Here is a 13,028-nt window from a genome sequence, read left to right on the forward strand (position 1 = left end):
TCCTCTAAAAAGTTGTTGCAAAGGTTCGGTAGCATACAAAGATCGTTTGATTCCCATAAATGAGGCACCATATTTAATATAGAATGGGCATGGCTCAGTTTGTATGTAATTCACAACACAATAGAATCATACTGCTAACATGTGTTTTACTGCATGGCGGGAGACACATTGTTGCGCCTGTCGCAAATCGGGAGCCTCTGGCTTTTGTTAGTCTTGTATGTTTTTTTAATTTTAGTTCATACATGTATATGTTTTGGAGTTTAGTATGACGTCAATTTTCACTGAACTAGTGCACATTTTTGTTTAGGGGCCAGCTTAAGTCCGCCTCCGGGTGCGGGGTTTTCTCTATTTTATTGTGTGAATACATGTCCTCTGTTGTGACTGTTTTACAAATACAAGAAACTAACTATTAAATGAGTTTACGGTAACAGTAATAAGTAATGCCAACAGTAAACTTAGCGGAATCTTTATTTTATAATGTTCCAATACAACATGATATAACATGTATAAGACGGGACTTCTTGTAACCTTTAACAATCTCTATTGACAATTTCACGCTTGAGACATTAAGTATTAGCATTATGATTCAGTCAGCCAATATGATTATGAAACATTATATGGAAACTAAAGTCTGTATGTACTGTATGTATGCCTTCTTTCATTCGAATAGCAAAGCTTCAAAAGATTTTAAAAACATTTTTTTGTCTCTGATAAAGATTATTTGAGGATATATTTGCACTTATGCAATACGATAGAATATTGAATGCGAACTTTTCACTACCTTCGGTGGGAAATAGTACTATGCAATACTATATCATATTATACAAGTCTAAATAAAGCTTCAAATTAGTGACATTAGCAATGAGATGCACATATTTTACACGTTTTTTTTTCTTCAAGTTTGCTTTACAATAAAACGGATAATACCTGTACATGATTGAAAAGTGTCCCTCGTTGCATAAATCCCCAAAAAACATTATGAACAATATCAACCAATGGCCATACAAAAAATCCCTAATCAATTATGACGTTGATTATGCCATTTCTAGTTCCTTGTCTATGTAAAAAAATATTCAAGCAGAGGTGGCTGGCTTGGCTACCTTTAAAATCATACATGTCTTTGGCAATATATGAATCCTAATATGACGTTCTTGGCACATTCGAGGGAAATGTCAATCTAACCATAATATCATAGTCCTTTAAGGTTACACGATACCGAATGACGTTATGCCACGAGTTATCGTCCCAGCTGTTGACATCTTTGAAATTGACGGCAAACGTTAAACCTGACGTTTTTATCGTTTGTAGTTGTAAATCTTATTTTTTCTGTTCTATTCGTGTGTTACGGTAAAGATAATTAATCACCCAGTTCATTTATAAGATTTTAGTTTGGGTCAACTAAATTTATACGATGTATTTGGTTTACAGTTTGATTTAGAAGATATACCGACATAGCTTGATAATACAATTAATTATCTAATTACTACCACAATTGTACATTAATAAGTATTGTAATTTTCATTGTTATTAATACATGGTATATCAGTATTACAAACCTTATCTTGAACTCTATCCTATTTTTCGGAAATTTATAGAAATTTATTTGTGACGTCACATTGTGCGTGGATCTCCTCGGCTAACATATAATACGTTGTTCGGCTGTGCCTTTTTATGTGCTGATTTAGGTTGTTTTACGTATTCGTTTTTATTCTGTAGTTAGTCACCACTTCGGTGTTAACATGTATATCTATTATATAGTCATTTTATAAATTTACTGTTTTCTAAAGTATGAATTATTCTAAATACTAAGGATTTTCTTATCCCAGGCATATAACCTTAGTCGTATTTGGCACAACTTTTTGGAACTTTTGGTCCTCAATGCTGTTCAACTTTGTACTTGTTTTGGCTTTCGAACTTTTTTGATCTGAGCGTCACTGATAGGTCTTATGTTAACGAAACGCGCGTCTGGCGTATTAAATTATAAGCCTGGTACCTTTTGATAGCTATTATTTGTGTGGGTCTCTGTCCTGTATGTTCTCCAATTTTTTTGTATTGTAGTCCTGTCATGTAGTCTTGTCATTTTAATGTTATATTTAACATTGCCATAAAAGCGGGAGGTTTGGCTAGCCACAAAACCAGGTTAAATCCACCATTTTTTCTTAAAATGTCCTGTACCAAGTCAGGAAAATGGCCATTGTTATATTATGGGGGCTAGGATGAAAAATTTTGTCCTGCATTTTTTTTTTTAGCTGTAATCTCTGTCCTGACTTTTTATTTTTCACTCTAATTAGTCCTGCCTTTTTTTTTTAGTTTATCCTGACTTTTTTTTACCTAAATTGTCGTCCTGACTTTTTTTTTTTGCAAGTGTCTCATCCTGCCTTTTTTTTTTACTCAAAACTCCTGTCCTGCCTATTTTTTTCAAATTTCATTGTAGCCCCCCCCCCCCCCCCCCCCCCTCCCCAATAAAAATCAAATGGTAGTTCCCTTATGATTTTCGAATAGCGCTATACTACTGTTGCCTTTATTTTATAATAACTTAGAACGAATAAAACAAAGAATTTGCCTCAGTCTAGTATAAAATAATTGAAAGATAAATGTTTCTTTATTTCAAATTTGCAAATTTATATGATTATATATTAAAAATACCTTCATTTTAGCGTCGCTTTCTATACGTATCATATTCAAACACAAAACAAAAAACTTTGCATAATTACGATTCAAATAAAAGAACAAAAATGAGAAAAAAATCACACTTAGGTGAAATATAAATAGTAAATTAACCTTTTATTTTATTACCATTTTTAATGGTAACTTTGCATAGATTACGAGTGTCTAGGGATTTGATGCAATACGTTATTTGACATTGATTGCTTCGTCGTTTTCCGCCAATTCTTCTTCTCATCCTTCACATTTAAATATATACTTTTTAAATATTCTGTTTCTATTGATAAGTAAGCATTTTTTCGATTTATCTATACATGTTCTTTTGCATTACAGACTGAGCTTTTTATTCTGGGTTGGGTTTTATTTTTTTTTTTTGTAATACATTCTTATTAAGGATGCACGCCGTTTCCCGATGAAATTTTGTTTTGAAAGTAGAAATCCAAATTATAGAAACGCATGATAATGTATGAAAATACGGGGAATTGTACCACAATTAATGCAATTCCGCTAAGAAGCCCATTTGTTTTTAAATGGTCACCGAAAAACGTCGCTAGCAAAATAGAAAAAGGAAATTTGTTTGGAAAAGAATACCGATAGAATTTAGCGAAAAAAGCACTATGCAAGTAGACGTACAAACTCAGACAGAAACTGGTTTATTGGCATGGAATGAAAAAAGAAGAGTAACTGAAATTGGCTATTTGGCCGAACAACTTTCCCTATGTTTTAAGTATAAACAATCTTTGAAATTTATTGGACTGTACAGAAGAAATCCGAGTTGGTTTCGAAAGCTTATTTTTTAGCTAATTTTATTTTAGTTTCATATTAATTTGCACTTTTTCATCGGGGAGGGGTGTGTTTTTGGTGTTTTGAGTTGGACATGATGTACAGGTACAGCTGATGATTAGCAAAGATGCCTTTTGGGGGATGGGCATATTGCTCACATAGTCGTCGGGAAAAGCCCGAGATACTTCGCAGTCTCAAAAGGAGATTTTACAACAAGTATACAAGTGTTTATGTATATTAAAAGGGTTGTTTTTTCTTTGTGTATAGATATAGGAAGATGTGGTATGAGTGCCAATGAGACAACTCTCCATCCAAGATACAATTTATAAAAGTAAACCATTATAGGTCAAGGTACGGCCTTCAACACGGAGCATTGGCTCACACCGAACAGCAAGCTATAAAGGGACCCAAAAAATTACTAGTGTAATACCATACATGATGGATATGTGGGATATACAATAAAACAGCAAATGGCCAATTAACGACACACAAAACCAAAGACATCTATATAACATGTGACTAATGCAGGATGGACGAGTATTTGTTTACTGCTAATTTGTAGTTTAAGTAAAGATTCGTTGGTCCCTTGTATTGGAAAGTTAATAAGTATATTTAGTATGGCAAGTATTAAATCTATCAAATTATAACATCACATGTTCACAACAAAAGACAGATTTTAACTATAACAGCAACATATTTCAGTCTCCTAGTACATATTTGTTAGTCTTTAAAATTCTTGTATTTCAGGAGAAAACTCAATCTCTTATGAAATAAGGAGATGTGGTATGATTGCCAATTAGCAACTTTCCATCAAAGACCAAATGACATAGACGTTAGCTTGCTTACGTTGCTACATTTGAGATCTCCATATTACCATTCCACTAAGAACTGCTTATTCAAAAAGATATGTTGTCACCAAATGATTTATAAAATAGAACATCATCATATATGCTAATATATATTTTGCTCCCTTGACAAAATGCCGGGAGCATATTGTTTTACCATGTCCTTCGACAGTCCGTCCCTTACTTGGTATATAGCGTTTATACAGCTGATTTTTTAGGATTACAGTTTTTGAAGCTTTAACTTTTAAATTATGTACTTGGTGTTAGTACATATACAATACGCGCATCTTGTCAGATTTTAATTTTTAATGACAGTTTGCTGAATTTGGCATTTTGATGATATTTTACCTATATTGAGGGTGCATGTATATTTTCAGGATCACTTTTTTTAATAATTTTCCACGAATGACAGAATGTTGAACTTTGTAGATTCAAGTGCAATTTTGCATACAGTTTGCAAGGTTTGTCCGACAAACTACGCAGACAACCCACACGTTTACATCATACAGAGTAAACTATATTTATAGAATACGTATTTTCCCAGGATGTTGATTTGTTTATAATTTTCACAACAAACAGAACATGTAACCTTTTTTGACGGCTGCATCCAATGTGTCTTTTAGACATAACTTTTCAAATTGTATTGTATCGTCCTGAAAATCCATGAAATATTTGCCTCTGGACGTTAAGCAACCATCAATCAATCAATTCAAATTGTACTTGAACATCATTGTTTACCAAATCAAATTTTTGAAGCACTTTATTTTAATCATGCATGGATACAACGGTGTAATCAGCATTGTCTAGTTTAGTAGGGTTAAGTTGAAGATTCAGTTTTGAAAGCTAAAAGTGCACCCAGTTAGGACGAAATAAAATTAACTCAGTCGAATGTTATATTGAATTATTAGCAAATTTCCGACAGAGGGAATGAAAATAAAATAACAAACACCATTCAGATCCCGTTACATATTTTTTTTTTCAATTCCTCTGAATAAAAATAACGTTATTCTGTATTCCGTAACGTCACATATTTTTGTCAATTTCTAAGCGTATCGGTCATCTTTGAAGCGATTTATCTAAAAAAACAAGGATGGTGACATATGTTTTTTATACATGTATGGATTTGGTATACAATCTTGGATATTATGTTAGTTTTAGTCTTTCTCCGTATATGAGAAAATAGCCATCCATTGAAAAATCGAGAGAAGTAAGTCGAAAAAAAGACATTTTTCCTATATATCTATGTAAATTTGGTGCCAAAATTGACATTTACTTATCAAAATTACCAAAAAACAAGAATGGTGACCCCCATTTTTTACTTCATATTCCGATGTAACTCGTATCAAAGTACAAGTGTGCCAAAAATTTTTGAAATCGGGAGTTATGCCATTCGGTATCGTGGTACCTTAAGGGACGAAGTAAACAAAAAGTCGACCCCATATCGTTTTTAAAAAAAATATATAAATAATTAATTTCATTCGAATATAGCATTGCAATTAACTTGTTCCACTAAAGGTGTATTCAGGAATCGTAAAGTCGATACAATGGACAGAATAGCAGTCCCTTCATGGTCACACCTGAAACGTTCTCTTTTGTAGATACATTTTCCTAGTCAATGATGATGTTGTATATGGCACTTTTGAATTTGTCTCCTTAAGATTTCTATTGATCTTGATCAGAAGACTCTGAATTTCAGTAACTGGTATCGGATTCACAGAGCGGCTTTTTTGGTACCAAGTTTTTTGTTCGTCATCTAATGTTTTCACTATTGAATTCAGGAACTTATTGTCCGATAAATAACCTGCAAGAAACACAAAATTAATAAAAAAGCATGAAGTAAGATATCTAAAGTAAACCACTGTGAATTTTAGATTTATTATGTGTTGTTTGATGTACTTAAACACATAACATTTCAAAGGCAAACACATGTTTCGTTCGTACGCTTTGATTTCACTTTCGGAACCTAGATATTAAATTATCAAACTTAATGCATTAGGTCCGACAAAACTTACCACCTGAGAACCTTCGCCAACAGGCAGGAGATCATTTTACTTCTTCATGAATGTTTATGGTAATCTTTGTTGGTTTTTTTTTAATCAAAGTGGGAAAAAAGAAGTTTTTCTTATTAACAAGAATGGCAATCTTTGTTTTTGTTTTAAATCCAAGTAAGAAAAAAGATGTTTTTCTTATTAGCAAGAATGATAAACATATGCTTCAAGATAATTTTTATCTCAGAATGCATTTTTTTTCTAAAAGACCAGTACCCAAGGTTCATCCCTGGACTTGCCGTTCTTGTAGTGAAGACCTTGATAAAGTTAAGAGTCCATATAGCTGTGCAGAATGAATAAATTCATGGCCACGTCTATCGTGAAATTCGATTCTTCGAGTGAGGAGAGAACAACTAGCTTTCACGTTAATAAAAAAAGACTCTTGCGAGAACTCTCTACGGAGTCCAAGGCACCACATTAACCCCTATCAAACATACCTTCGTTTCAGGCACTCCATCACAGTCGAGATACCTAGCAGAGTCTACCTGTTGTGTTAATTGTTAGTTTGTTCTTGTTCTGAATATGCAGGTATCGCAAAACCTTTAGATTGAGTAATAAGTCATTGACTTTATTATCGCAATTAATATATACTTTACCGCATATGAAGTATAAAACTGTTTTTAATAAATGAACTAGCATACTGTATCAAAAATATGAATATTCCACTTATATTTTTGCAATTATTTGGAACGGGACTCACATGGTTCGTCAGAAGTATAAGTAAGGAAATCACTTTCCCGTGGTATTCTCTGCTGCTTTCTCTCTTTAACGTCATCGTGCATCCCGAGAGCATCTGCTTGATTTGGATCTTTGGGTTCCATTGTCTGTAAAATTGTTAAAAAATGTGGAACAAATTAATGCAACACAGACAGCATATCAACAAATCTATGTAGAGTGATTTATAGTTTCCTTGAATGGAAACTGAATTCAATGAAATTGTGTGAACTACGTTTCATGTAGATGTGACCACAAACTAACTGTAAACCAAAGCAGTAACCTATTAAACACCAAAAAAATATTGTGATACAGTACATACATACATACTACATGGGACGATTGGATAGACAGAAAGACAGACGGATGCACAGACGGAAAACAGTATGCTCTATCGTAAGCAGCGCATAACAAATATATGTATTCATACGTTAAGCTAATTTAATGAATTCAAACTCAAATTCAAGTATTTTGTGTTTGTCAATTACAATCAAACTAACATTTACACATTGACACACTCTATCTTCTCCTCGAATGTAATCTACAAAATTAGACTTATCAACGGCTTTGTACTTTCATGACCAACACGAACGGTGCTACATATGGTGAAGGATCTGCTTACCCTTCCAGAGCACCTGATGAGATCAGCCTGACTTTCTGTGATGTTCGTGATTCTCAGTCTTTATTTTGATATGTTGATTTTAGCAGACTTTTGTATATTTTTTCATCGTTATTCGTTTTTTTTATTGTGATGAAATTGTAATTTCGTTTTTTGACTTATGAGTTTGATTATATTTTTGCATATTCCGTCACAAAAATATGTGAATTTATCCTTCCGCGAAATGATCATATTAACGAGTTTGTCTTTAATCACTTGATGGTATCTATTTGTATGTATTCATTTATGTTCTTGTCTATCTCAAGATAATTTTGGATGATTTGACACTCTTAAGAATGAACACCATAGGGTCCACTGTTGCATAGGAATATCGTCACTTGGAATTCTCCCCTTCCGATAGTAGAGCCTTGCTAAAAAAGCTTCCGTTTGGTGGTTTTGATTGTATAAATATGCAGTCACGTCAAATCAGAATGGTACGTTGAATCTGAAGGCTGGTTTGATGGAGTGACATGCTCTTTCTCGAGCAACAAATGAAAGCTTTTGTCATTGAGGGGTTCGTATGTGACATGTTGCAAGGTTAAATGTCTGTCCCTATCTAATATGCTATTATTTCCCTTTATATCGAAGTCTAACAAAGCCAACGTACTGTGGGTTGTTTATATGTATTCGTGTCCTTAATATTCATGAAATACTTGGTATAGCATATAGCAAACCAATCAATCAATCGGAAAATGAGAAAAAGTTGCACGATTTTTGAAAGCTTATTATACAATTTGGCCGAAAGATCACAGATCATTAAGGTCATGGAAGAGGTTGTAGATGAGCGTTTACAGAAAATAGAATAATGGGGAAAATATGAAGAATAGAGTAAAATGGACCAACAGAATAAAAAAATAGAGAATAATGATGTGCTTCAACATAAAGAATAGAGAATAATGGGCAAAAAATGTAAAGAATAGAGAATAATGGGCAAAAAATGTAAAGAACAGAGAATAATGGCCTAAAAAATTAAAGAATACTGCAATGAAGGGCCCTCCATCCAGACCCTAATGGAACTTACGGACAAATTAAAAAACACAATAAACTTTGAACTTAGTAGTTATAATTTCAGAGATGTCTCACTACCAGATAGCCATTTGAAACAAACGGCTTATTTACATCTACCATATTATGTAATTGTTTCCTGAACAAAAGAAGAAGTACCCTGTAGATAAATGTAGTAATCGGAAAACATTAACTTTCGTGCTTTATATACATTAATTTATATAATGTTTGTCATTATATCTTACTATGTAAGGTGATTGTTTCATATCTTTTGGCAGAAAAATAAAACGAAAATTTGATTTAAGGGTCGAAATCAGTTACCTTCTTTTCAAGGTTAATTTTATGATGGAATAAAAGACATACGAAAAGTTCTAGTTATTCAACACTACACCTGCACTATGAAGACCTTTGGTTTCAATGCCAATGCCGCACAGTTCTGAGGCTGAAAGAACTCCATTATCTTTGATAGTTCAGCATAATCTGTGTTTCCTGTATCTGTCTTGCACCTAATAATTCCCGATGAGCCATGACCAAGGATAACAAACAACAGACAGTAATAATAGTTGTTCTCATTGTTGTCAATATCCTTAGCAACTGAAAAATGTACAAAGTGTACTGTTACAGCTATGTTATTTTATTTCACGTATTTAATGTTGTTTGTTTTTAATTGGGAATATTTTCCTTCAACTACACACCACTGTACCGGTTGTGGGTTTATTGACGCCTTCAAAACGTATTAAACCCCGACACATTATGAAAGTGCCTGTCCTAGGTCACGAGCCTGTAATTCGGTGGTTCTCGTTTGTTGCTGTATACCATATTTGTTTTTGTTCATTCTTTTGTACATTTATCAGGCAGTTAGTTTTCTCGTTAGAATTGTTTTACATTGGTCATTTTATAGCTGCTATGCGGTATGGGTTTTGCTCAATGTTGATGGTCGTATGGTGACCTAAAGCTATTACCTTTTGTTTAAGTTGGTCCCTGGTTGAGACTTTTCTCTTTGGCAATCATACCACATCTTCTAGTTTTTAAATTGAATCTCTATGCAACATTTTTTACTTATATTCGTCTCATTTTTCGAGTGAATACAATGCTCAGCCTTTAAGACACGCACCTCTTTCATTGGTAAAATAACAAAAACACAACATTTACTACAGTACTAATATATAATCTTGGTCTATAGTTGAACACAAGGTGTACTTATCTTAATGCTTTTTTTGGTCATGTATAAAAGTTTAAACGAATAATAGTAGCAGTTATAGATGAGGGGGTGGACAGCTTTTGAGGGAGGTGGGAGGTGGGGGCGGGAGGTGGGAGACAACAAATAGGTGGTAGAGAAAAAAAGATTCTAAAAGTGGGAGATGGGAGATAGGGAGCAAGAGGTGGGAGAAGGGTATCCCCCTTTCCAACCCCTCATATATAATAAAAATGTGTACATTGTAGGAAAATATAAAATTCATTTGTATTGGCTTTAGAAACAGAGAAGAGCGAGTACAAATACATTTTACACTGACCTACAATGCATTAATATTGTTTTTATCCTGCATTTTAACATTTACGCTTCAACGTATAGTTATGTTACTTCCCAACCGTCGGATTTGTTTCATAATGAACTCAACATGACTTAAACACGGACCGCGATGAGGAGCCCAAATTGAATTGTGATGCAAACAGTAATTTGAATATAACCGCTCGCTCACAACAGAAGCGGAATACCAGGCGACTATAAACGTTTACTTTACGTGTATCGCTTCATGTTATATAAATTCGAGAATGGAAATGGGGAATGTGCCTAAGAGACAACAACCCGACCATAGAGCAGACAACAGCCGAAGGCCACCAATGGGTCTTCAATGCAGCGAGAAACTCCCGCATCCGGAGGCGTCCTTCAGCTGGCCCCTAAACAAATATGTATACTAGTTCAGTGATAATGGACGTCATACTAAACTCCAAATTGTACACAAGAAACTAAAATTAAAAATGATACAAGACTAACAAAGGCCAGAGGCTCCTGACTTGGGACATGCGCAAAAATGCGGCGGGGTTAAACATGTTTTTTGAGATCTCAACCCTCCCCCTATACCTAGCCAATGTAGAAAAAACAAACGTACAACAGTACGCACAGTAAAACTCATTTTAAGAGAAGTCCGAGTCCGATGTCAGAATAGGAAACAAATGAAAATAAACAAAATGACAATAATACATAAATAACAACAGACTACTAGCTAGCAGTTACTGACATGCCAGCTCCAGACCTCAATTAAACTGATTGAAAGATTATGTCTTCATCATATGAATATCAGGCACAATCCCTCCTGTTAGGGGTTTAGTATTATACCGTCATAAAATATATGAGAAGAACACAACCCGTGTCATGCCAACAACTGGTTTTAGAATAAATATGTTTAATTCCGATGCATGCAAAGACCCTATAAGTGAATCAATATTAAAGCCAAAATATGCAATCTTTATAATGACCTGACAACAGTATCGTAACTATATCCCTTCTTAATAAGTATATGTCAACTTGTATTTGTATAGTAGAAAGGTCGAATGCATGAAAAAATCAAGTCTCTGTTGAATATCTAAAATAGTACCCTCATTTTCCCGCCCTTCGGTCAATTCAGTCTACATGTAGCATTCAGCTCTTGCCTATTCTATCAATTGTAAATGTTCTGAATATGCATGATATGATAACCACTGGACGATAACAATGCAAAAATCAACCAATCATGTATGGTCTTAATTCCGATAGGTACTCACCGCTAGAACACAAGGTGTATAAATCATCTTTTGTCAAATTTTCATGAATTCGATTTCCGAAAATTTCCAAACCATATTCATAACTTTGAAGAAGTTCCATTAGTTCGTTACACTGACTGTTTAACTTCTCTATGTGAGGGCATTCTGGATCAAAATTCTGTACGAGAACTGCCAATCCTCTTGTCGAGCAATTCTCGTCGTAATCTGGAGACAAAAAAGTAGATTCCGAAACTTCAATAGTCTTCTTCCCTGATCTTGTCTCTGTTATGTTGTCACTATAATATATATTATATAAGATACAACTGATCAAGGTAAAACATTATGTTTTAATATGATTTAAAATACTACGATATCCAGTAAGTGATTCGGATAATCTATAATGTTCATGTGTATAATAGAACATACTTCTTTCAATAAAATGAGAAGCATGACGTTGTTTAGTGACATATTAATTATCAGGAAATACAATCCAATAGCATGATCTAGTGTATTTTATTGCATTTACAGTCTAATTTAAATCTTTTATATTTGACTTGGTGATGTTCAGCAATTTTTTAAATATTTAACAATCATATGTAGTATAAAAATGTAGTAACAGGGCAGTCACCACTGAAAAATTCAGTTTATTCCGAAAATTGATAGTTTTCTCAAATTCCAGGCTTTTGTTTTTCATTTGTGTATTTTACAGAGTTTTCATACACAATGTTATTTGTTTAATAAAGGCATGCAGCAAATGTATTCTAATTCGTACTTGAACTTTTGAATACCACATATACATTGTATATTCTCGTATTGGTATGTCCTGTAACATTTGCTACTGGACGTTAAACATCAATCCAAACATGTACCCGTTGTTCACTTATATGTGAAAACTTTCAACACAGAAATTCGAAAGGATTTCACTGTGTGTATCCTTAATTCATTGACTTAATTTGTTTTGTAATAGTTTCTTATTTACTAGTTTTAACTCAAACAATACTGTGAGCCAGACCAGGGAGAAACACCTATTTTTATACGTTTGGAAATAACAAGTTAAATGACCTGCCTTACGAAGTGTGCATGTGTGTTAATTTTTCCTCATGTGCACTCGTTTAAATAAAAGGAGATGTGGGATATTCCTAAATGACATCACAGTTCAACAACACACAAAGTAGAAACACACATAGAAGTCAACGTATTCGAACGGTCAACAACATATAGAATGGAAAAGTTCCCTAAATTACAACGTATACGTACCGTCAACAACACAAAGAGTGAAAAAGACATCTAAAATTCAACGCATACATATACGTACGGTCAACAACTAATACAGTGGAAAGGACGTCTACAAGTCAACGTATACGTACGGTCAACAAAAAATACAGTGGACCAGACGTCTAAAAGTCAACATATACGTACAGCCAACAACACATAGGGTGGGAAAGATATTTAAAATTCAAGGTATACGTAGGGTCAACAACACATGGATTGGAACAGACATCTAAAACGCAACGTATACGTACGGTCAACAACAAATACAGTGGACAAGACGTCTAAAATTCAACGTAT

The 13,028-nt window shown here is 33.8% G+C and overlaps 1 protein-coding gene and 1 long non-coding RNA gene across 4 annotated transcripts in view; one reads left to right on the forward strand and one right to left on the reverse strand.

Annotated features, from left to right (window-relative positions):
• Nucleotides 1–757: 757 nt before the first annotated feature.
• On the forward strand, nt 758–5,868 carry LOC127705586 (uncharacterized). The gene is made up of 2 exons (XR_007983916.1): nt 758–1,204; nt 5,704–5,868. It is a non-coding gene; the product is annotated as an uncharacterized LOC127705586 (long non-coding RNA).
• Nucleotides 5,734–13,028, reverse strand: part of LOC127705580 (caspase-14-like) — a 173,909-nt gene continuing 166,614 nt past the window's right edge. For all 3 annotated transcript variants that reach the window (XM_052209913.1, XM_052209912.1, XM_052209910.1), the window contains 4 exons: nt 11,481–11,755; nt 9,109–9,311; nt 7,041–7,164; nt 5,734–6,093 (listed from right to left, as the gene is read on the reverse strand). In XM_052209913.1, coding sequence (XP_052065873.1) covers nt 5,864–6,093; nt 7,041–7,164; nt 9,109–9,311; nt 11,481–11,755 — 832 coding nt within the window. In that variant the 3' untranslated portion in view covers nt 5,734–5,863. The remainder of the gene's footprint in view (nt 6,094–7,040; nt 7,165–9,108; nt 9,312–11,480; nt 11,756–13,028) is intronic.

The sequence above is a fragment of the Mytilus californianus genome, unplaced genomic scaffold (assembly GCF_021869535.1).
Source record: "Mytilus californianus isolate M0D057914Y unplaced genomic scaffold, xbMytCali1.0.p SCAF_6, whole genome shotgun sequence".
NCBI classification, from domain to species: domain Eukaryota; kingdom Metazoa; phylum Mollusca; class Bivalvia; order Mytilida; family Mytilidae; genus Mytilus; species Mytilus californianus.